The sequence below is a fragment of the Schistocerca serialis genome, chromosome 1 (genome assembly GCF_023864345.2).
Source record: "Schistocerca serialis cubense isolate TAMUIC-IGC-003099 chromosome 1, iqSchSeri2.2, whole genome shotgun sequence".
NCBI classification, from domain to species: Eukaryota; Metazoa; Arthropoda; class Insecta; order Orthoptera; family Acrididae; genus Schistocerca; species Schistocerca serialis.
Window position 1 is genome coordinate 873,602,455 of NC_064638.1, and position 26,688 is coordinate 873,629,142.

At 42.8% G+C, this 26,688-nt stretch overlaps 1 protein-coding gene across 1 annotated transcript in view; it reads right to left on the bottom strand.

The window, feature by feature from the left end:
• Positions 1–24,406, bottom strand: part of LOC126442260 (proton-coupled folate transporter-like) — a 39,377-nt gene extending 14,971 nt beyond the window's left edge. The window contains exons 1-5 of the mRNA XM_050090695.1: positions 24,307–24,406; positions 19,440–19,718; positions 11,567–11,741; positions 3,855–4,041; positions 3,603–3,750 (exon numbers count right to left, since the gene is read on the bottom strand). Coding sequence (XP_049946652.1) covers positions 3,603–3,750; positions 3,855–4,041; positions 11,567–11,741; positions 19,440–19,718; positions 24,307–24,406 — 889 coding nt within the window. The remainder of the gene's footprint in view (positions 1–3,602; positions 3,751–3,854; positions 4,042–11,566; positions 11,742–19,439; positions 19,719–24,306) is intronic.
• Between the last annotated feature and the right edge of the window lie 2,282 nt (positions 24,407–26,688).

The window sequence follows — 26,688 nt, forward strand, 5'->3', positions numbered from 1 at the left end:
GGATTTTCTATGTCTTCGTTTAGCTTAAGACTCTGCGGAAAGGAAATAACGATGTATGAAAAATTGAAATTACTACAGAACAGCTATAAGAACTGTGTCATCGTTTGAACTGTTTACTAAACACCTGCGATACACTTACACCTGTTAATGGAGAACGGAGGAGGACATTTTTAACCATCTGGGCACATTTTTCGTCTTCTAGAATTTGAAAAATTAAAATAGATAAATGGAGACCACTGAACGATAAGCAGAGTGACAGATGGAAAAGATATGTTATTTCAGATGTTTAATTAGATCTATCTAGGCTGTAAGAAGAAAAAGAGCTGCATTTCTAAAAAAAAAATTATAACGCTTTGTTGTATCTGATTTTTTTTTTTTTCCTTTTTCTAACATCTGTTTCGTTATTTGAACATAATGGACAATATTTAGAATGGATGGTTGGACTTAAAAGGACCGTAATCTTGCCAAGATAAATGTGTTGAGAAGTGTGTATATATTATATAATCATAAAATTAGCTACACTGTGATTGACCATTAAACTATACTTGCCGGCCAGTGTGGCCGAGCGGTTCTAGGCGCTTCAGTCTGGAACCGCGCGACCGCTACGGTCGCAGGTTCGAATCCTGCCTTGGCCATGGATGTGTGTGATGTCCTTAGGTTAGTTAGGTTTAAGTAGTTCTAAGTTCTAGGGGACTGATGACCTTAGATGTTAAGTCCCATAGTGCTCAGAGCCATTTCAACCATTTGAACTATACTTAAAGTAAACACAGATTCGAATTTTAACTAACAAAAATTTGAATATAATCGCTTAGGCTTCCGCGGCCAGTCAGTCGACATAAAAGTTTTATGGTTATGGTACCGCGTCATAATGTATAAAATCACAGCCGCTGGAGAAAACCAACGTTCCGGTCACGGTTGCAGTGGCCTTCTTCTGGGTCTGACATCCACTCGTCGGCGTTCATAGTGAAACACAGCCATCTGACTGAGAAAGTCATGATCGAGGACAGGCTGAGTTGCTATCGAAGCGGAGTGTTCGAATTTTGCTTAACGTACATTCCAGAAATTGCCCTGACACACTGTGTAGGACATGTACTAAAATTGTTTACATTACTCTTACACAATTTTCTCTCGTACTTCATTGGCGAGAAGTTGTCTTCCTTATTCAACGCAAATACGGATTAGCAGTTTTATTGATGGAGACCTTACCCTTTCTTCTTCTTTTCCATTCTAGTACGAGGTGAACTATTCTAGAATTTGTCCAATTTTATTTTCTTGTTTAACTTTGTGGCTAGATGCCCTTAATAACGCCACAGTCGTCAACGTAACCTACTGGAGCGTTTAACACCTGGGCGCCCTGTGCCCAGTCGCCTTGCGGCTGTGCTTGCCCCGCACGCAAGTAGAGGCACGCGTGTAGGTGCATGCCTTTTCCCCATGAGTGCTCCCATCCACATCAGTGTTGACACTGGAAGCCCATACTTGCGTATGGGGCAAGCAGAACCGTACGTTGACTAGGAGCAAGGCGCGCAGGTGGAATCACCCCTTTAGTCTTGTGCACTATCTGACTGTGAGTCGTGTAAACTTTGTCCCGTGTGTTCGTACTTTGAACGCTTGTGTACTGTATTCTCTAAGGCGGAATTTGGGGACCTGCCCAGCACTTGACATAATGAGCGTGGGAAACCGCCTGAAACCACTCTCAGACTGGACGGTGTACTACCCAACAGCCCGTAAATCTGCTGTGCGCTTTCAGTTCATATCTATCTCACTTCCCTCACTCGCAAGCTGGCGCCCAGCCTGTTGCGCTATACGATAGGTCAAAGAAGGAGATCTTGTACAACATGGAAACTGTAGCATCGTCTCCCATGGCCTGTTGAACAATGCAGAACTTCGTGACCTTTACTCTTGTCTCTTGTAGAAAGATAAAGAATAAACCGATGCTCAGCCACGGTGAACGTGACCTCCTAACCACGCTGACATGTCTCTGCAGGCGTCACAGTGGCCATTGTTTTGTGAGAACCGATGTCTAAAAAAGTTAGTTAATCGACTGAGAGTTTTCCTTTGTTTCTCGCATCAATGTATGCGATTAAAATGTACTTCACTGAGGTGACAAAATTCATGGGATAGGGAGATGGACATATACAGATGGCGACTGCATCGTATAATAGACAAGATATTAAAGAGCAACGCGTCGGCAGAGATGTCGTTTGTGCTCAGATGATCCGCGTGAAAAGGCTTCCGAATTGATTATGGCAGCACAACGGGAATTATTAGGGGATTCAATATTCTGTGTGTCGAGAATTCCAAATTTCAGGCATTACCTCTCATCAAGAACGACGCAGTGGCCGACGGCCTTGACTTAACGACGAGAGCAACGGTATTTGTGTAGAGTTGTCAATGTAAGAAACACTGCGAGAAATAACCGCAGAAATCAATCTGGGAAGGACGACGAACGAAACCGTAAGGCGTTGCTATAGCAGCAGACGAGAGAAGCGTGTGCCCTTGTTAACAGCTCGACATTGTCTGCAGCACCCTTCCTAGGCTCATGACCATATCAGTTGTACTCGACTGCAAAACTGTTGCTTTGTCAGATGTCCTCATTTTAGATGGTAAGAGCAGATGGAAGGGTTCGAGCATGGCGCAGACCCCACAAAGCCATGGACCCAAATTATCGACAAGGCACTGTGCACGCTGGTGGTGTCTCCATATTGTTGTGGGCTGTATTTACATGGAACGCATTCGGTTCTCTGGACCAACTGAACCGATCATTGACTGGAAATGGTTATGTCCGGCTACTTGGAGACCTTTTGCAGCCATTCATGGACTTCATTTTTGTGGATGATAATGGTCCAGTTGTTAGCGATTGCTCTGAAGAACATTCTGGATAATTCCAGCGAATGATTGGGCCATCCAGATTACCCGACAGGAATTCCAGCGAACATTACTGGGACGTAATCGAGCGGTCAGTTCGTGCACAAAATCCTGTAACACCAACACTTTCGCAATTATGGACGGCTATGGAGGGAGCATGGCTCATTATTTCTGGATAGGACATCGAACGACTTGTTGGTCCATGCGACGTCGAGCTGCCTTAATTCGCCGGGCAAAAGGAGGTCCGACACGGTATTAGGAGGTATCTCATGTCTTTTGTCATCTCAATGTATACCTCCGGTGTAGCAGTGTTCAGCTGAAGTCAATTTGGCGACCGGTCTAACGCTCGTCTCCCCCTTACGTAATGAGCTAGTCACGACTAATAGCAGCTGTTGGGCGAGTATTGACGGGATCTAGTGCCGAGCCGAGCACGTACTCTTTTATGTTGAACTTGAAAAATGAATGAATTCTTCTGTCAAATGTTGTTTGGAAATCGTAGGAGTGTGATCTAAATTAAAATTTGTCCAGAATTAAAATCCTATTTAGAAGAGATTCCAAAACTATCAGGTCACAGATGAGTTTGTTCCTACTGGCCATGAATGCAACTGAACAAGTTAACCTGTGTGAAACACTTAAGAGTTTCCATTCGCCAAAATTTGCTTCCAGATCAAGTATAAATCAGATAAACATAAGCTCATAATGTTCTTACTAGGATCAGTGCTTCAGTTTGGGTATACCTTGGGAGATGAGGACGCCAGTGACGACGACAACGATGACGATGAGGATGGTTGACCTTCCATGATGAGGCCGCTTCATCAGGGACGTCTTGAGCGCGTCGCGCACCAGCTGGGGGCGGAAGATCCCCTTGCAGCAACCGCAACTCGCCTGAGCACACGAGACAAAGTCACGTGATTTTTTGTAATGATTATGGATGTTTTAGGGTGCGAGTAATGCGTTCAGTTCGGTCGGCCGGAAGACCTGCAACTCACGTCTTCAGGCGGCGTATAGGGCGCCATGGTCTCCGGCAGCAGGAAAATGGAGTAGAGTAGACACAGCAGCATGAGGCCGGCGGCCAGGGCGTACACCCCGTAGTAGCTGAGGCCCAGGAAAAGCGGCGTGGACAGCCCTGACCCCAGCATCATGGCCGAGTACTGCGCCGCATCCAGTATCCCCAGTCTGCAAGCGGGAAGTAAACAGTGTCAGGAAAGTTCTCCTCTTGTGACGCGACCACCTCTACATTGGATGTACTGGTTTTTTCACTCATTAAATTTAAGTCACGATCTCGTCTGTGCCAATGCTGTTGCTCGCATGCACATTAGGTCGAAGTCAACCTGATCACATGCTACACACATGGTTTGGATAAAGGTGTCAGGGATTTTCTGCTCTGTCAGATTTGTTCATAGACTTAAGCTTGGGATGGCTTCCTCTGTCGTCATCACCAGGAATTTCTTGGGCGGTCGAAAAATTGATTAAATATCGTGCCTGCCCAGGAAAATTAAAGAGATATTGCTTCCAGAATGAAGACAGTCTTGGTATCAATGTTCGTGTAATTTATAAAATTTCGTGACAGTACAGTAGTAGCTACATTTATCAGCCAACACATACTATTTCAGATCGTTGCACAGAGCACCGATGCCATATTAAATATCATGGTTTCGACAAATCTGTGTTACCAAACACAAACTGAATGAAACGAAATGATCGTGTGCCATTGATGGCCGGCAGACCCTACAGACCCTACAGTTTGGACGTCTAACCACAAGGCTCTTCAGGTGACGCCACGCTTGGCGACTTGCTTGCCTATGATGATGATACGGTGATGACAACACAACACCCCTAGAGGAGGATATCTCTGATCCGGCTGGGAATCGAATCCGGGCCCGGAAAAATGGTAGTTAGACGAGTTGACTACTCAGTTAAAGAGACCATAAACAAACGGGCGATCGTGTTTGATGTATGACAAATGGTATCGTCTGTACGTAGCCAGTCTACTGGGATTCTGTCCTCAACTAAGCCGTTGAGATCAGAATATGTAACAGCAAGTATATCCTTGTTGCACAAAACAGGCGCTTGAAGCTGAAAGGTACAGAGTAGCAAGCATCGCTGCTAATACTTCTCATCACAGATACCGGCATACTCTGTGACAGCACTTGGAACTTCTGTGTTTTCGGGCCGTCTGCTTGACATAGTTCGGCGGAATAAATAAAGTCCCACATGGCTCTGAGCACTATGGGACTTAACAGCTATGGTCATCAGTCCCCTAGAACTTAGAACTACTTAAACCTAACTAACCTAAGGACAGCACACAACACCCAGCCATCACGAGGCAGAGAAAATCCCTGACCCCGCCGGGAATCGAACCCGGGAACCCGGGCGTGAAAGTCCCACATGACCCATAATAATTCCTGGCACTGACGGCAGAGGATATCGTTGAAAGCTTAGGTTCACATACAAATTTGACCCCGCAAGAAATCCGTGAAATATTTATGTAAGAATGTTACCGCAAGAAACCACATTCTCACGTCTATACCACAATGAACAGCAGTAAATGTTGATTTTGGCTATAGCAACTCCGCACAATTCACAGAAAAAGTTCAGTCTAGCAATAAGAGTTTAAGTTGCAACGAAATAGGTCATGTATCGGATACTACAGTACTGTTTTGTACATTCAAATATCGGCTAGTGAACCACGTAATTGAAGAAATACACGTCTACTTGAATTTATGCACATAACACTATATATAATGTACACTTTATATTCTCTAATACTGATAAACGAAAGAACGGTTTCTGACGCATAGTAGTTACGACCCCGTTTCTTACCACTTATATATCTAAATATAACGTCTTGAGAAGCAAGTTAATTGTGCCTAATACCAGCTTTACCTCTACAATGACCATGTCTTGTATAAAAAACCGAAATGTCATCACAAGTAATAAGAAATACAAATTGATACCTGATGAAACACACATTTTCAAAATTTATGTATTTCTAAGAAGTTGTCACCTTTCCGTAATTCATATCTCAGTGAAAGGCTTAGAGGTCAGAGTGGACACAATGCACTTTAGATTGTGCCACTGGTGTTGAGCCGCGCTAAAATTCAAGTATTACAGATTCAAAAATTGCATTGACTTTGGAAAGGAGCGTCTTGCTTAACAGTGAGAAATTGACAGAGGAGGTGCTTGCCAGGTGCGATATGAGAAAGATGCATTTTGAAATTCTGTTTTCTGTCGAATATTGCGCAGTGTTAGCGCCAATGTTTGAACTTAAATGTCTGAGAAACATAAGTGGAGGAAGAAGCAACAATAAATAACGAAGATTACTGATAATGACGACCTCTCTTAATTTGATTCGCTTTATTTCTCAAAATTCATTTCTGCTTGGAGACAAAAACTACACATTATTGACTTCAACGAGATCACACAAATAAAAATAAGTATTTTATACTCCCTAATTTTCTTGGGTTTAACTGAATCTCTAGAGCTGAACTCGCGTCAGCCGTAACGTCACATTTCAGAGATAGTACAAAAATATGGGAACACCACAAAAACAACACAATGCCACTGTTAGTTCAGTGTAGGTAACCCATTGGCTTTTGAAACATCTTACAGTCATCTCTGAAAGGATAAATAAAGGTCCTATTTGGTTTAGAAGCGAATCTTACAACATTCTTCCTACAAAATAGAAGCAAGGTCAGGTAACGATGATGGAGGTGGATAGTGATCAGGCAATTTTCTTTCCTAAGTAGATCACACGGGCTCAGTAATATAGATCTGTGGTGACAAGGAGAGATGTGAGAATTCATCTTAGTATTTAAAAAAAAGTTTTTGGAAGATACGAGCTGTGTGAACAGGGTCCCTGTTGTCTTCAGACAAAGCATGAGCATTGGGGAGCGAACATTGTTCCATGAGATGGAACTGGTGAGCTAAAATGGTCACGTAATCCTTGCAGAGTAACCATGGGGCTCACGGAATAGCACGATATGGCTGCCTAAATCATCGGCGAACCCCGCGCCATCTTGCACTCTTGGGACATAAACTCGAGCAGAAGTTGGAAACACGGTGGAAGAAGACTCATCCAGCCAAATGACTTTCTTCCATTGCCCCGTAGTCCAGGTTTTATGCCTTCTGCATCAGTTTTCCTGTTACGGACATTTGCAGCGCTGAGGAGTGAACGTGGAATTCCAGCTGGCCCTGCAATTTCCTGCTTATGCAGCTATCTTCGTGTTGTTGTCGTGCTGCAGCTGTCATCCTCTTATTTTTCGTCACAATCCTCCTCACTGACCATGAACCCACTACCACTCAACTCTTTGCGGATGATGCTTTTCCACTTTGCCTATATGCTGCATAAACCGTCAATACGGTGCCTCTTAAAACATCGAACACTTCGGATAAAATGGTTCAAATGGCTCTGAGGACTATGGGAACTTAAGATCTGAGGTCATCATTCCCCTAGAACTTAGAACTACTTAAACCTAACTAACCTAAGGACATCACACACATTCATGCCCGAGGCAGGATTCGAACCTGCGACCGTAGCCGTCACGCGCCTCCAGACTGAAGGGCCTAGAACCTCTCGGCCATACCGGCCGGCCACTCTTCGGATACCTTGGTTATATACGCACTCAGCATATGAGCAGCAACAATTTGCCCGCTTCGAATTCATTTAGCTCCGACAAAATGCGCACACAACTACGCTGAATACTGTTCTTAACGTGAATGACACTTGCAAAGCATTGAGGGTGTTGCACAAGTGATGTTCGTGATCAAAAAACAAAGTTGCAACCTGCATGCTTGGTTAACATCTGCGTTTATGGCCAGGCATGCATTTCTTGCGGTGTTTCCACCTAGACTTCGAGGGGAGGTCAGGAAGTCAGTTAGCACAGGATAATATTACACGGCTGTCCTATGTTTTCGATTTATCAGTAAATGGTTTTACATAGGTTAACCAAATCAAACGCCTAACAGAGAACGTGAAACCCGGAAGTGGCAAATATTTCAGCTGATACTATGAGATAAGTTTAGCATACACTAATAAGCCAAAATATTATGACCACCTGATTATAACTTTTTTGTCCATTTTTGGGACGAAATACTTCACTGATTCTACGTATCAGGGACCCTAAAGTTTCTTGGTAGGTTTGTGGAAGTATGTGTCATTACATGTCTGCGCACAGGTCACGTAATTCGCATAAATGACGGGATGCTGATTTGCGCACGCGGTGATGGTGCGCGACAGCGACGCAGATCGATTCCACAGGATTTACACCACGCGAATTTGTTAATATTTATTTAAAAAGGAGATAAGGAACTTTATTGTCTATAATGCATCACATAGTCACCATTTATCTTTATTTTACAATTGTTATTGCCCACTTTGGCCCATATAAAAAGGTACTCATCAGCATTCAACTTCTTCTTCTTCCTGGTAGACAAAACAAATGGCATACTAGGGACAAGAGTACCATATGGGGCTTTTGCTAGTGTTCCTGCTGTCTCAGCTATACTCCACGTCTTCCAGGCCAGAATGTTAGCATCTGGAAATGCTTCAAGGCCACCATAGTCTGCATGATTGCCCCAAACAGCAGCCAAAGTAAGCCATGTTGAGCCTCCAACAACAGCTTGTACATCACAAGTGAGGTTCAGACGCAGTCCACGAAAAATACTTGGTCGTCCAATCAATTGCTGTTTAGAAAACTGCCCAGCCAGATCAATATCAATGGCCTTTAAAGACTTGTGTTAGCGTGCCTCAGCAATGCCTCTGCGACGTCTAGGTTACCGTCGTCGCTGGCGGCGCAGTGTACCTGTGTACAGGTCTTTATAGGCCATTGATATTGATCTGGCTGGGCAGATTTCTAAATAGCAATTGATTGGACGACCAAGTGTTTTTCGTGGACTGCGTCTGAACCTCACTTGTGATGTACAAGCTGTGTTTGGAGGCTCAACATCGCTTACCTTGGCTGTTGTTTGGGGCAATCATGCAGACTATGGTGGCCTTGAAGCATTTCCAGATGCTAACATTCTGGCCTGGAAGACGTGGAATATAGCTGAGACAGCAGGAATACTAGCAAAAGTACTGTATCGTACTCTTGTTCCTAGTATACCATTTGTTTTGTCTACCAGGAAGAAGAAGAAGTTGAATGGTGATATGTACCTTTTTATATGGGCTAAAGTGGGCAATAACAATTGTAAAATAAAGATTTATGGTGACTGTATGTTGTATTATAAACAATAAAGTTCCTTATCTCTTTTCCTTATCTCCTTTTTAAAAAAATATTAACAATCATCAAATAAGTACTGTGGACTTAGTTTCGTGCCAGGAACCGCGTGACCTTGAACTGCGAATCACCCAGACGCCAACGTGGCTTCACTATTATGCTCCTCAAACCACTGTACCACGGTTTTGGCTGGGAGACACGGACAATTGTACCGCTGAGAGATGACATCGCCGTCGGGGGAGACATCAAACATGAAGGGATGCAGGAGCTTCGCAGCTGTCAATGTGTGTAAGATTGCTACCACATGCCCCAAGCAAGCGCAGGAGAATGTCTCCGTGGTGCACTGCACATTTTCAGCCTCCGTTCATCTCGATGATGGCCTTTGTGGAGACAACCACCGGCTTACTGAAGGAAAAATGTGATTTCCCCAAAGTGCCGACGAGTTTCCATTGATCGATGGTCGAATCCCGATGGTCCCGTGCCCACTGCAGTCGTAACTGACGATGTCGTTTGGTCAACATGTGAATACGTAGGGGTGGTTTGCTGCGGAGAACCATGTTCAACAATTTAGGATGGACGGTGTGCTCCGAAGCAATTGTGCGACCACCAGCTTTGTGCTGTTTCAGCAGAGACGCCACAGATCACCATCTAACCTACTTTACAGAGCAGACAATGTTCGAACCCCATGTTCTGTGAAGAGTCTTGTCCGCTCTGCCATTTGGTGCCGAGTGATAGTTTTACTGCCCTTCTATCTCTTTCCGTAGATGCTCATGGCAGTATAATACGAGGGTATTTCGGAAAGTAAAGATACACCATACGCCAGAGGAACAGAAGTGTTTTGGCGAGCAGATTGGCAACACTGGTGTTAACCTTAAACCATTAGCTTTCTCCTCGCGGTCGTTCGGCAGTCGAACGTTGCTTCTGGTTGGAGTAGGTTGTGTTTAAAATGGCTGCCCCGATTCAGAATCCCGCCAAATGCGAAGTGCGCTCCGTCATATGTTTTCCTCATGCAAAAGGTCAGCGACCAGCGGATATCCACAAAGAAATTGTTTCTGTTTATGGGAACATTATGAATCGACAAAATGTAACGAAATGGTGTCGTCATTTCTCTGAAGGTAGGACCGATGTTCATGACGAACAAAGAACAGGTCGGCCATCTGTGATTTTTGATGCCCGGAGGAAGCAATTCGTGTGAATAGGCATCTCACATTGAAAGAATTGCATCAGATCATACCGAACGTGTCAATGATAACTCTTTATGATGTTGTGACTGTCAAGTTAGGGTACAGGAAATTGTGTGCGCGCTGGGTTCCAAAACTGTTAACGGAAGAACACAAAAAGAAAAGGATGGGCTTTGCATTCGACTTCCTCACACGCTGTGCTGAAGCAGGTGATGAGTTCCTTGATCACATTGTGACAGGTGACGAGACGTGGGTTTATCACCATACACCTGAATCCAAGCAACAATCAATGCAATGGCACCATTCGAATTCACCAAAAGCTAAGTAATGCAAAACGTCGATTTTAGCGAAGAAAATCATGGCTTCTGTTTTTTGGGACAGACAAGGCATTCTTCTGTTGGAATTTATGCCTCCTGGAACGACAATTAATGCTGCTGCATGTTGCCAGACTTTGAAACGTCTTCGAAGGACAATTCGAAACAAACGCAGGGGCATGCTGACAAGTGGAGTCCTCTTGCTTCATGACAAAGCTCGGCCTCACACAGCGCTCGTAACCAAAGCACTACTCAAACAATCCAAATGGGACGTATTGGACCATCCGCCATACAGCCCGGACCTTGCGCCCACCGACTTCCATGTCTTCAGTTACCTGAAGTCACATCTTGGTGGAAAATCATTCCACGACGATGAAGAGATCAAAGATGAAGTTGAAATGTGGTTTCGACAACAGGCGGCAACCTTCTATGACTGTGGGATACAAAAGCTTGTGCAACAACTTAACAAATGTTTGGATAATGGGGGTGATTATGTCGAAAAATAACAAATAATACAGTTAATAAGATGTAACTGACGTTTTCTAAATAAATGTTCTATTTAAGGACTGCAAGCCATTGTATCTTTACTTTTCGAAATGCCCTCGTATTTGACCAGCTTCGCAGTTTTCGAGATTTTCGTTCACAGGCTCTGCGTAAAAATAATCTGCCCTTCGCAAAAGTCGCTTATCTGCATGGATCTCCCAATATGCAGCCCATGTCTTCGTTGGAGTGTTCACCCGTCCGCGTCTGCTCCGCTTAGATACTCCTACTCATACTGACCCGCAACATCACCAGGCAGCATCCAGCCATGCGGTGGCAGCGGGCGTATTGAATTGGTTTATCGGTGTATTTGCTGTGTAATATTACTGTTACAACTGAATATTCTTCTTCAGTACACTGCGACTGACATCTACCATTAAAACTGCAATATCACGTGCTTCGTTGGCACCCTGGTCTGTAATGAGTGTATTAAGCTGTGAGCGCCTACCTCAGCTCCTTCTGCCCCGCAGGGCTGACGTCGGCGATGTAGACGTTGGCCACAGCCATGAGGTTCATCATGCCGCCGCTGAAGGTGGCCGCTACTGAAGGCATCAACAACCACTCCGGCGCTAGGTTTGGAATCGCAGCCAGCCCGGAGAACACGCCGTACGCAATGGCGTTGCCTGGAATGAGGGACGACGTTGACATAACCAGCAACAGAAGAGCACAGTGTTCCGGCACAAGCCAGTTGTAACACAGCGTTGGACTACTTGATGTCAATAGTTATTTTGTGGAGGTCGTTTACGCTCGAATACTCACAAGGGGAGGACAGGACGTTAGGAGCGCGGATTTACTGCAAACTTCGTACACTTGTAGTACTCCATGAGGACATCAAAATGTGTAAGCAGTAGCGCGTACTTCTCAAGCGTTATTGAGAAAATCGCAAGATAATTTCGGTCGTCGAATATACTGGGTGATCAAAGAATCAGTATAAATTTGAAAACTCAATAAATCACGGAATAATGTAGATAGAGAGGAACAAATTGACACACATACTTGAAATGACATGGGGTTTTATTAGAACCAAAAAAAATACAAAAGTTCGAAAAATGTCCGACAGATGGCGCTTCATCTGATCAGAATAGCAATTATTAGCATAACAAAGTATGACAAAGCAAAGATGATGTTCTTTACAGGAAATGCTCAATATGGCCACCATCATTCGTCACCAATAGCTGTAGTCGAGGAATAATGTTGTGAACAGCACTGTAAAGCATGTCCGGAGTTATGGTGAGGCATTGGCGTCGGATGTTGTCTTTCAGCATCCCTAGAGATGTCGGTCGATCTCGATACACTTGCGACTTCAGGTAACCCCAAAGCCAATAATCGTACGGACTGAGGTCTGGGGACCTGGATTAGATTAGATTAGATTTACTTTCATTCCAATTGATCCGTAGTGAGGAGGTCCTCCAGGATGTGGAACATGTCAGAAAAACAACAATACATGACAAATATTTAAACTAAAACAAATAAGCTAATGTACCATTCCACAGGTCCCAAGTGGAATGATCGTCATTTTTTAATGAACACTAAGAGTCATTTTACAAATACTATTGCACTGAATTTAAAATAAAAAAGTTTTATATTTATTTATAAGGTAAGAAACATGTAATACAACTACTGTAATACTTATTTACAATGAACACATTACTGCACTGAAATGGTGCAGAAGTTAGATTATACTTACACACACACACACACACACACACACACACACACACACACACACACACACACACACAAATTTTCAGTGAACACATTACTGCACTGAAATTGTGCAGAAGTTATGTTGTACTTATATACAAATCAGTTGGTTTTCCTCAGAAATTCATCAATGGAGTAGAAGGAGTTGGCCACCAATAAATCCTTTAGGCTTCTCTTAAACTGAATTTCATTGGTTGTTAAGCTTTTTATGGCTGCTGGCAAGTTATTGAAAATGTGTGTTCCTGAATAATGCACACCTTTTTGTACAAGACTAAGTGACTTTAAATCCTTGTGAAGATTATTCTTATTTCTAGTATTGATTCCATGAATTGAGCTGTTGGTTTGAAAAAGTGATATATTTTTAATGACAAATTTCATTAAGGAATAAATATATTGGGAAGCTGTAGTTAGTATCCCTAGTTCCCTAAACAGGCTTCTGCAGGATGTTCTTGAGTTCACACCACATATAATTCTTACTGCACGTTTTTGTGCCCGGAAAACTTTAGCTTGGCTTGATGAATTACCCCAGAAAATAATCCCATATGACATTATGGAATGAAAGTAAGCATAGTATGCCAGCTTTTTCATTTTTATATCCCCTATGTCTGACAAAATTCGCATTGCACACAGAGATTTGTTAAGACGCTTCAGCAGTTCTGTGGTGTGCTCCTCCCAGTTGAATTTATTATCAAGCTGTAATCCCAAGAATTTAACACCGTCCACTTCTTCTATCTTCTTGTCATCATATGTTAGACATATACTCTTGGGACACCCCTTACAAGTTCTGAACTGCATGTAGTGTGTTTTTTCAAAGTTTAGTGACAAAGAATTGGCTAGGAACCAGTGATTAATGTCTACAAATATTTTATTGGCTGATCTTTCTAAGACTACACTTGATTTGCTATTTATTGCAATGTTTGTATCATCAGCAAACAAAACAAACTTGGCATCTGGTAATGTTACTGATGAAAGGTCATTGATATACACAAGAAAAAGTAAGGGCCCCAAAATGGAACCTTGTGGGACCCCACATGTAATTAGTTCCCAGTTGGATGATGCCTGATAGCTTGATACATGTCTCTTTCCTAATAACACCCTTCGTTTCCTGCCAGAGATATAAGATTTGAACCATTTTGCAGCATTTCCTGTTACACTATAATATTCTAGTTTACTTAAAAGGATATTGTGATTTACACAGTCAAATGCCTTTGACAGATCACAAAATATACCAGTTGCCTGCAATTTTTTGTCTAATGAATTAAGTACATTTTCACTGTAAGTGTAGATAGCCTTCTCAATATCAGAACCTTTTAGAAATCCAAACTGTGACTTTGACAGTATGTTATTTGAGATAAGATGGTTATAAAGACGACTGTACATTACTTTTTCGAAAATTTTTGAGAATGCTGGCAACAGTGAAATTGGACGGAAATTTGATGCTCTTTCTTTATCTCCCTTCTTAAACAGTGGCTTAACTTCAGCATATTTCAGCCATTCGGGAAATATTCCACTGATAAACGACTGGTTACACAGATAGCTTAATATGTTACTTAGCTCAGAATCACATTCTTTAATTAACTTTGTTGATATTTCATCATACCCACTAGATGTTTTTGATTTTAAAGATTTTATGATGGACATTATTTCTGTTGGGGTAGTGAGGGTCAAATTCATATTATGGAAGTTACTTGAAATGTCTGGTCTAAGGTAATCCATAGCAGCATCTACCGAACCTGACAACCCCATCTTTTCAGTAACAGTTATAAAATGTTTGTTAAAAAGTTCTGCAACACTATACACATCTGTCACCAATGCATCATTTACTCTTAATGCTATTTGTTCCTCTTCATGTCTGGTTCTACCGGTCTCCTCCTTCACTATATCCCATATTGTCTTTATTTTGTTATCTGATATGACTATCTTTTCCTTGTAATATATTTGCTTTGACATCCGTATTACAGTCTTTAATATTTTGCAGTATTTCTTATAATGTGCTATAGCATCAACATTGGAAATGTTTCGGATTGACAGATACAGTTTTCTTTTTGTTTTACAAGATACCCCTATTCCTCGAGTAATCCATGGCTTCTTTGTAGACTTTGCTCTAACCTTGGTAAGTTTTGGGGGAAAGCAGTGTTCAAATAAGGTAAGCACTTTATTAGCAAAAATGTTATATTTTTCATTCATGCCATGAGCACTGTAAACATCAGTCCAGTGAATGTCTCTGAGGAGTGTCCTAAAATAATCAATTTTTGGCTTACTGATTACCCTCTTGAGCTCAGATTTAACAGATTTTATATCCTGTTCAGTATTAACATTTAACAGAAGGAACTGCATGTCATGGTCTGAGAGGCCATTGACTATTGGTTTTGCAATATAATTTTGTTCATTTGACTTTTCTATAAAGATATTATCAATGGCTGTTTGTGAGCAAGTGGTTATCCTAGTGGGGAACTTTACTGTGGGAATTAAGTTGAATGATAGTGTTACTAACTCAAATAGGTTCTTATTGGGAGAGTCTTTAAGGAAATCTACATTGAAATCACCAGCAACCACTATTTCTTTGTTTTTGGTTGTTAAATGGGCCAGTACAGCTTCAAGGTGGTTTACAAACAGATTAAAGTTACCTGCAGGTGCTCGATATACACTTAATATTATGAAAGATTTTTTGTGAAAATCTAATTCTGTTGCACATGCTTCCATATGCTGTTCTAGGCAAAATTTATGAATGTCTATGTTCTTAAATTTATGACAGTTCCTGATGAATGTGGCAACTCCTCCTTTCTCCATTTCTGATCTACAATAGTGAGATGCTAACCTAAACCCTGTAACACTTAAAAGTTCTATACCAGTGGTCACATGATGTTCAGAGAGGCAGATTATGTCAGCTGGGTTTGAAGACTCTAATTCATCTATGCAGATAGTTAATTCATTAATTTTATTTCTCAGTCCTCGAATATTTTGATGCAATAAAGATAGCTGACATTTCACATTGACTGACTTAAAATTGGATGGAGTTAAAATATCTGCTGACAGTTGAAAATTCTTAACCAATGGCTGTTTATGTTGATGTAATAAGCTGGAATTATGTTTTTTGATTTCTTTCTCAAACTGAAGGTTTGTCTCAGTTCTAACCTCTCTTAAAATTTGTTTTCTTTCTGTCCTCCCTACCCTAAAAAAGGGTCTTTTCTGAATCCTATAACCACTGGTATTTTACCACTCATGACAGTGCCTCCCCCCTTTAACTTTCCTGCTATTTCCCCAGCCAATTTACCCTTCCCCTTCCTGTTGAGGTGAAGGCCATGCCTAGTATAATCCCACCTACTGACAGAATCAACATGAACCACACCAATGTGTGACCCCGCACCCGACATGAGCAGCCGTTCCAGCTCCAAATTAACTCTCTTGACAGAAGAGTTCAAATGAGGTCGGTCATGGCGCCCAAGAACAGATACAAACTCAACACTGGTATGCCTCGATGCTGATGCAATCTTCGCCAGGTCACACTCTATGCTGTACCCAGGATCTCTGTCAATACTGTTACCTGCCCCACCCACTATAACCACGGTGTCTTCCTTAGTGAAATCTTTGCAAAGTGATCCTAAATCCTCTGTCACCTGCTCCAGACCAGCACTAGGTTTAAAAAAATTGGTGACCTGGTATTCTGATCCTAGTTCATCCTGCAAGAGTTGGCCAACACCTCTTCCATGGGAACTACCTAACAACAACACTTTCTTTCTCTTTACTGATTTCCCTACATTCTTACTTTTCAATTTGCTGCTGAAAGTTTGTTGTGCCCTGTCTACACCTGTAACTGCTTGAGGCTCACCAGCTTCTAACTGAAGCAACAGGTCAAATCTATTTCCCACATTCACCATAAAGCTGTCAGACAAAGTTCTAGGCCTGTTCCTCCTGTTGCCTGTTGCCACTTCCCACCTCTCTTTACCCTTCTCCCTCCTTAACCTGTCAAGATCTCCCCTGGCCTTGTCTAACTCAGCCTGAAGGGCAGCAATTTTCCCCTCCTGTTCCAGTATCTTCCTATCTCTACTACAAATCCTACAAAACCACTGATGAGTCTCATTTACTTCCCCTATTCCCACGCCACTACAGTCACCCACATGGAAAAAACTACAGCACCCATCACACCAAAGCCCCGACCTAACAATTCTACGGCAAGTCAAGCACTTTTCACTCATGATAAACGTAATAATTTATTAAGAATAAGTCAGTTAAATTACAGATAAACACGAAAATATGGTTACACAAATTTGGCCTATTCGCAACTCTGGGAGGCCAAGCATGACGAAAGTGGCGGCTGAACACACGATCATCACCAAACGACGCGCGCAAGAGATCTTTCACGCGTCTAGCAATATGGGGTGGAGTGCCATCCTGCATAAACATCGTACGTCCCAGCAGGTGTTTATCAGCCAGGCTGGGGATGATGCGATTCTGTAACATATCGGCGTACCTCTCACCCGTCACGGTAGTAGTTTTGCTGTCCAGCGCCATCCGTCGGACATTTGTGAACTTTGTTTTTTTTTTGGTTCTAATAAAACCCCATGTCATTCCAAGCATATGTGTCAATTTTTACCTCTCTATCTACATTATTCCGCGGTTTATTAAGTTTTCAAATTTATACTGACTTTTTGATCACCGTCTATATCTGTGCGTGGCCATTTTAACCATGAAGCGGCTGCGGCCGAGTGGTGCCGGAACGGTAGCTCAGCGTGTTCGGTCAGAGCGTGCCGGCACGGTAGCTCAGCGTGTTCGGCTGCCCTCTGTAATAAAAAAAACTGAGAGAATGGATCAGTAACGAACTTCAACGGGCGTCATGTGTCGTCCGCCACGAACAATTGAAACGAAAAAAATGAGATTACAAAAAAAAGAGCGTTAGCTACCCTTTATAATAAAAATCTGGGCGAGCGGATGGAGGAACAAACTGCACGGGTGTCATCGGACGTCCGCCATGAACAAATTCGGCGAACAATACAGAACAATTTTTTGTTTTAAATTGTTTGGCGTTCAAGCCGCTGGATCGAGTTCCGTTCGTCAGTTTTTTTTAATTTTCAACAGTCATTTTCATTCCTATTTATATTACAGTTGGTATAATGGGAAAAATACGTGTAATCGAATGAACTTTTATTAAATTTACAATGTTACTTGTCAGTCTACTAATTTTTATTACCACAAATAATGTAATAATCATAAGTATCGACTAGTAAACGACCAAGCGCATAAAGTGATAATGAAAATGTACGCTTGTCCGCGTCTTCAAAACTGTTCGTATTTAATCGAAAGAGAACGAGAAATTGCTTCTCGGAAGCCGCCATTAAAATACACTCGATACTGCATAACCAATTATCAGAGTCGATTTTTAAAGAAATACTGCGTTATGCATGGTTTGCTTCCAAACTATTGTCTGAAAGAGAGGTTTTTGAAAATGTTAACGAAGTTTGTTTTTCCACGGAAAACGCCAAAAGACCTTGCGTATGCGGAAACATAGCGCTTATTCAATGCAGCTGGTGCCGTTTAACTGTATGTTTTCTATGTTTTTTACGAAAAATACCATCCTGCAACTTGTACTCGCAATGTCGAAAGCGACGATTAATTGTACGTATTTCAAAAGCCGTCTGTGCCGGTCAAAACTTGGAGGTAACACGTCGTTTCGGGCTCCTTCCAGGTATAAGGGATTTCTCAAATCACGGACAAGCATACATTTTCAGTATCACTTTATGCGTTTGGTCGTTTACTAGTCGATAGTTATGAATATTACATTATTTGTGATAATAAAAATTAGTAGACTGACAAATAACACTGTAAATTTAATAAAAGTTCATCCGATTACACGTATTTTTCCCATCATATCAATTGTAATATAAATAGTAAAGAAAATGACTGTGTTGAAAATTAAAAACCAAACTGACGAACGGAACTCGATCCAGCGATCCAGCGGCTTGAACGCCAAACACTTCCTTTTTTTTTAAATTTTGTTCTATATTGTTTGTTGAATTTGTTCAGGGCGGACGTCCGATGACACCCGTGCAATTTTTCGTTCATCCGTGCGCCCAGTTTTTTTTTTTTTTTTTTTTTTATAAAGGGTAATTAACGATCTGACCGAACACGCTGAGCTACCGTACCAACACCAGTCGGCCGCAGTCGCTTGGTAGTTCAAATGACCACGGACAGATATATATTCGACGATCGAAATTATCTTGCGATTTTCTTAATAACGCTTGAGAAGTACGGGCTACTGCTTACACATGTTCCTGTCCTCATGGAGTACTACGAGTGTACGAAGTTTGCAGTAAAACCGCGTTCCAAAAGTCGTGGCCTCCCCTTGTCAGTAACACTGTGCATTTTCTGAATCTGTTTAAATTTACTTAGCTGTGATGTAGATTTTTGTATTTTCATCTATCATGAAGAATGGGTCGAAACTGTCGGTGCTATTACATGCATTAATATAGAGTATCAAAGGCACACAGCTCTTAACGTGACTATTTCTACAACTAAAGGAAACCGCTCTTTTTGTATGAAGCACCGCTATCGTAAATTTTAAAGCAAGCTCAGTTTGGTAAACGTAGTTGATTCATAGAAGACATTTGCTCTTGACATACCAGCAAATGACCAGATGAAGATGGGTCGACGTCCGAACTTGTCGCTCCAGCTGCCGATGAAAAGCGACACAGCGGCGGGCACGATAGCTTCGATGATGGTCTTCCAGGTGGTGAGCGTGCTGGAGTAGGCGCGGTCCTCGTTCGTGCACACGCTGGTGTCGCTGGAGCCGCACACGCGCTCCAGGAAGAGCCCGTTGACCACTGAGTGCGTCACCACGTAGGAGAACATGAACAGCAACACCAGCGGCTCCACCGTCGGGCGCGTGCGCCACCACTTCACTGCAACACGACGCACTCCTTCACTCGTCCGATCGCTGCCTCAGTTCCTGCTCGTGAAGTTGTATTTCACACTCTCGCCTCTGAGCGTGTGTACCAAATGTACAAATATAGGAAATATTTCGATTACATTTACTATTACTGGTGAGTGTTTACGTCTGGAATATGTCTAATGAATCAATTTCTACACTACAAACTGATAGTCCGCCTACGTACGACTGGTCGGCGTGACTCCCTGCCACGCGGAAGACTCGGTTTCGGTTCCCGGTACAGCCAGAAATTTTTCATTGGCGTGGGTGTGAAACTTTGAAAGTATAAAGCCATAAAGTCTTATTCTGAAAGTATAAAAAATAAAAGTGTATAAAATTTCCCTTTTATAATTTATTATTTTACGCTTTTTGCTGCTTTATAGTCGCAATGCTTTTAAAATATATTAATAATGACACCTCATGCAGTTCAGGGTTCTCACGTCTGTAATTTTACAACCTTTATGTATTTCACTTCTTATACATCCATCGTTGTAGGCCGACCGAGAGAAGTGGCGCAGTGATTAGCACACCGGACTCGCATCCGGGGGGAGGATGGTTCAAACACGCATCTGGTCATCCGTATTTAGGTTTGCCGTGATTTCCCCTAATCGCTTCTTTTTTTTATTTTTAATATTTTCAGAGTAAGACCTTACGGTTTTACACTTTGAAAGTTTTTTACTTTCAATGTCTCAAGATGCTAATTCACATTCCTCCCTTTATTTCCACTATTATAATATACTATTTTATCTCCTTTTACAGTTTCACACACATATTCTGGTATTTTTACGGAAGATTTTTTACAAACTGACTTTTCGCAATCTTAGTATAAGACCTTCTCTTGTTAAACGCACAGCCTCCCTGCCCCTAACCCGCTCTTCTTTGGTCACTCCCAATCCCCATCAGACCATTTTTTACACTACTGGCCATTAAAATTGATACACCACGAAGATGACGTGCTACAGACGCGAAATTTAACCGACAGGAAGAAGATATGCAAACGATTAGCTTTTCAGAGCATTCACACAAGGTTGGCGCCGTTGGCGACACCTTCAACGTGCTGACATGAGGGAAGTTTCCAGCCGATTCCTCGTACACAAATAGCAGTTGACCGGCGTTGCCTGGTGAAACGTTGTTGTGATGCCTCGTGTAAGGAGGAGAAATGCGTACCATCACGTTTCCGACTTTGATAAGGGTCGGATTGTAGCCTATCATGATTGCGGTTTATCGTATTGCGACATTGCTGCTCGCGTTGGTCGAGATCCAATGACTGCTGGCAGAATATGGAATCGGTGGGTTCAGGAGGGTGGTACGGAACGCCGTGCTGGATCTCAACGGCCTCGTATCACTAGCAGTCGAGATGTCAGGCATCTTATCCGCATGGCTGTAACGAATCGTGCAGCCACTTCTCGATCCCTGAGTCAACAGATGGGGACGTTTGCAAGACAACAACCATCTGCACGAACAGTTCGACGACGTTTCAGCAGCATGGACTATCAGCTCGGAGACCATGGTTGCGGTTACATCACAGACAGGAGCGCCTGCGATGGTGTACTCAACGACGAAACTGGGTGCACGAATGGCAAAAGTCATTTTTCGGATGAATCCAGGTTCTGTTTACAGCATCATGATGGTCGCATCCGTGTTTGGCGACATCGCGGTGAACGCACATTGGAAGCGTGTATTCGTCATCTCCATACTGGCGTATCACTTGGCGTGATGGTATGGGGTGCCATTGGTTACACGTCTCGCTACCTCTTGTTCGCATTGACGCCACTTTGAACAGTGGACGTTACATTTCAGATGTGTTACGACCCATGGCTTTACCCCTCATTCAATGCTTGCGAAACCCTACATTTCAGCAGGACAATGCACGACCGCATGTTGCAGGTCCTGTACATGCCTTTCTGGATACAGAAAACATTCGACTGCTGCCCTGGCCAGCACATTCTCCAGATCTCTCCCCAATTGAAAACGTCTGGTCAATGGTGGTCGAGCAACTGGCCCATCACAATACGCCAGTCACTACTCGTGATGAACTGTGGTATCGTGTTGAAGCTGCATGGGCAGCTGTACCTGTACACGCCATCCAAGCTCTGTTTGACTCAACGCCCAGGCGTATCAAGGCCGTTATTACGGCCAGAGGTTGTTGTTCTGGGAACTGATTTCTCAGGAGCTATGCACCCAAATTGCGTGAAAATGTAATCACATGTCAGTTCTAGTATAATATATTTGTCCAATGAATACCCGTTTATCATCTGCATTTCTTCTTGGTGTAGCAATTTTAATGGCCAGTAGTGTAATTTTACTATCTTTGCAGTCTATATATTACATATTCATTGTTTTGCACTACTAATACTCTAACGAGAATTTTTTCATAATTATGCGTTCTATTATTTTAGGACGACTCCACTTATTAAACTCGTGACGTCACCACCATCCCCAACCTAATTCCTCCCCCCCCCTCCCCCAATAACCCTCGCTCCACTTCCCCTTCCCCCTCGTCCCGCCGCCACCCCTACCTCCAACATATATCCGTTTAAAATATTGACCTCAGTTGCAAAAAACAGTACTCAAATGTGTTTCTGAGCAGACAAGACGTGTTGCTGACGCAGCTACTTGGGTAAATTCCACGTTTATGTTCAACTCTTTACTTTTCCGCTATTGTTAATATTAGATGGTACATATTTAGTTTTTGTTTTAGATCTGAAGACGATCCTCAGTGATCGAAACATGTAATCTAATAACAAAGGTGCAGCTGAGACGGAACAATAAATGAGAAATGTCTTAAATATCAGTGCAGTTGCTGTGTGTCACAAGACAAATACACAGTATATAGTGAGCTTCCATTTACTCTCGGATACAAATAGAGTTAATTATTGTTTGCATTTAAGCACTGTAGGAGTTACAAGACTTCATCAAGGATCTGGCAAATGATCCATTGCCAGGAGGAGTATTGTGACGACAATTACGAGGGTCACTTCAAAAGAAATGCACACTATTTTTGTAAAAATACATTTTTGATTCTGCATGTGTGAAAGTTTTTCAGTGTGTAGACACATCCTTCCCGCTTGTTTTCAAACTTAGTTCAACCTGTTCCCGTGAGTGGCACCGACACAGCATGTCTTCAAGATGGCTGCTACACTTGACGTTCGTGCAATGTGCTGTCATAGAATTCCTGTGCTGTGAAAACGAGACAGTGGCAAACATCCACAAGAGGTTGAAAAAGGTGTATGGAGATGCTGCTGTCGATCGCAGTACAGTTAGTCGGTGGGCAAGCAGGTTACGTGATGAAAGCGGGCACGGCAATATTGAGAATTGTCCTCGCAGCGGCAGGCCTCGTACAGCACACACTCCAGACAATGTGCAGAGAGTTAATGAACTGTCACGCTACGTTGGGATAGGGGAAGGAAGTGTCTGCAGAATACTGAAAGTGTTGGCGTTAAAAACGTTTGTGCCAGGTGGATTCCCAGGATGTTGACAGTGACTCACAAAGAAACAAGAAAAACAGTATGCAGCGAACTTTTGGAACAGTACGAGAATGGTGGAGATGAATTTCTTGGAAGAATTGTGACAGGTGATGAAACATGGCTCCATCATTTTTCACCAGAGACGAAGAGGCAATCAATGGAGTGGCATCATGCAAACTCACCCAAGAAAAAACATTCAAAACCCCACCTTCTCCAGGGTAAAGTTATGGCTACGGTGTTTTTTGATTCCGAAGGACTGTTGCAAGTGGAACTACCATAAATTCTGATGCATATGTGACTACACTGAAGAAACTTCAAGCTCGATTGAGTCGTGTTCGACCACATCGGCAAAAGCAGGATGTTTAGCTGTTGCACGACAATGCACGGCCACATGTCACTCAAAAAACCATGGAAGCGATCACAAAACTCGGATGGACAACACTGAAACACCCGCCTTACAGTCCTAACCTGGCTCCATGTGACTATAATCTCTGTGGGAAACTGAAAGACTCCCTTCGTGGAACAAGGTTTGAAGATGATGACTCCCTTGTGCACGCCGCCAAACAGTGGCTCCAACAGGTTGGTCCAGAATTTTACCGTGCGGGTATACAGGCGCTGGTTACAAGATGGCGTAAGGCAGTTGAGAGGAATGGAAATTATGTGGAGAAATGAAAATATTGTTCCTAAAGGATGTATCTACACACTGTAAAACTTTCAAACATGTAGAATAAAAGACAGATTTTAAAAAAAATAGTGTGCGTCATAGATTTAAATCATATTTTGTCGTAGCAGAACGGTGATATTGATACAGACTTGTATGAAGTGTGTAGCCCAACGGGAAGGTCTAGCAAAATACTGCTAGTGGACTGGTACATCCTGAACATCTAGATCTGACTCGTATCAAAGGAACGCTGCCATCCTTCAACCGTTATGGAAGAATCAACATAGTGAGTTGTGAGCACTAATGTAGGATGTCAGATAACCATTGACTGTGTTATACTGCCTCTCATCGTGCTGCTCTATGAAGAGGGGATCTGTTGCACGTGGCTGCTGCAGAGTGGTGCTGTGTTGCGGGGAGCCGCGCCGCGCACTCACCTGCGCGTGTGGGTGGAGCCGCGTCCTCCTGCGGGTCGTTCCTGTCGGTCTCACACATCACCTCCTCTTCCGGCGCTGTAACACTCGCTCTGGCTTCCATCGTCTTTACTCTGAAAAAGAGAACAAAGAATCTGCGTGAGACTATGATGGATTTCAACCTAATTAATTCTATTGCACTGTTAAGTGTGACGGAGGGAGACAAGCAGTCCGCCGGCCGCAGTGGACGAGCGGTTCTAGGCGCTACAGTCTGGAACCGCGGTACCGCTACCGTCGCAGGTTCGAATCCTGCCTCGGGCATGGGTGAGTGTGATGTCCTTAGGTTAGTTAGGTTTAAGTATTCTAAGTTCTAGGGAACTGATGACCTCAGAAGTTAAGTCCCATAGTGCTCAGAGCCATTTGAACCATTTTGAACAGGCGGTCGACTGCACAAATACGGGGACAAAAACAGTATCTGCCTGTGTGAAGCAGGGAAAAAGGGGTTACTTTCCTTGCGAAAATTTGACAGCTGGAATCCAATTCCTCCGGAACTGAGTGAACTAGCGTACGCAGGTAGTGAAATGCACATTCGGTTACTGAGTTTACTACTTAAATTTCAATAGCATATTAGCGAAGACTTCAGACGTGAAAATTCGTTTACACAGTTAGAAGAGAACGGCCAGGCGACGAACGAGAATGTCTTTTAAAATGAGGTTTGACAGATATTACAGTTTTTTAAAAAATATTCCATGTTCTGTTGTGGAAACAATAACAGCTCAAAAACTGGACAAGCAATTTACTTATGAGTGAATGTTTAAAGAAACAGTGTTGTGTCAGAACGGATATTTCATGTGAAGTTTTCTGAGAGGTGATTTTCTAAAGGTTTTCGTTAGGACCTAACTCAAATCAATGCCTCTAAGCGCTTCGTTCAACTTTTAGTAATCAATGACGCTGAGAAAATTCTATTTACAACTGGTCTGCCAAAATTTGAACGTCTTAAGTCAGCGATAAATTTTGTGAAGGTCGATCTAATCGACTGTTGTTACAAAAAATCATGTACGCTATGCGAAACATGATTGAAGAGAAAATGGTTCAAATGGCTCTGAGCACTATGGGACTTAGCATCTGAGGTCATCAGTCCCCTAGAACTTAGAACTACTTAAACCTAACTAACCTAAGGACATCACACACATCCATGCCTGAGGCAGGATTCGAACCTGCGACCGTAGCGTTCGCGCGGTTCCAGACTAGAACCGCTCGGCCACTCCGGCCGGCGATTGAAGAGACTCGGCAGGTGGCTTACCGCTAGACAGCGGCGTCCTTAAGTATATCGAATACGGCACTACTATCGACACTGCCAGAAAAAAACAGTAGAGCAGCCAGCACGGGCTGGAAAACAAAATGAAACTTCAGGGTGTGTTATTTTATTTCACTGATTAAAAAGGCGAGTAAATATTCATCATTTGGATTTGCAGCTCCTTGTGTTGACCGTGTTTGCAGTTAAAATTGTAGGATGTGAGGTCCGCCAGTTATGCAAAACACCGTTTTTTCTCAGAACCCAAACATGTTTGAGCACCACTGTGTCATCATCATTGGGTTTCCGTTTTATTTATTCTTTATACTTGGTGAGCATGAATTTTCCGCATCACTTGTGCTTTGGTGAAGTGAAAAGTGTTTTACTACCTTATTTGTGGAAAATACGTGTTATATTTACGTGTGCATCACGACACCTCTCCGTGATGCGGAGAATAAAAGGGCTTGCCACATGAAAACATGACAAGCTACCTGTAGTAAATAATACACAAATGATCCGGAAAATTCATGCACACCAAGTGTAAAGAATAAATAAAACGGAAACCCACTGATGATGGCACAGTGGTGCAGAAACATGTTTGGTTACTGAGAAAAAACGGTGTTTTCCATAACTGGCGGACCTCACGTCCTACAAATCGAGTTAAATTTACAAAGCACTTGGAAGTATCAGCCCATTTATCAGTATGACGTTGCATCCCCTCTACTTTGGATGTATGTACTGATTCGGTTGGGAAGGGTGTCGTAAGGCCGTTGTTTCCTTTCCTGCTGTAAAATGGACCAAAACTGTTGTGACTGGTCCTTGATGTCCTGGATACTCGCACTGAGACGGATTTGACGTCCGCGCTGGTCCCGCACGTGTTCTGCCGATGGCAATTCTAGGGATCTTCCCATCCACAGGAATACCTTAACATCACGCATACAGTTTATAGAAACAGAAGCCATGTGTGGGGGAGCATTGTTCTACTGAACAATGGCACCAAGAGGTGACACATGAGGACGCAGGATGTCCGTGACCTAGCGTTGTGCCGTCAGTTCCCACAAGCACTACTACCATCGATTACATGAAGTCATACTCGATTGTTCCCCACAGCA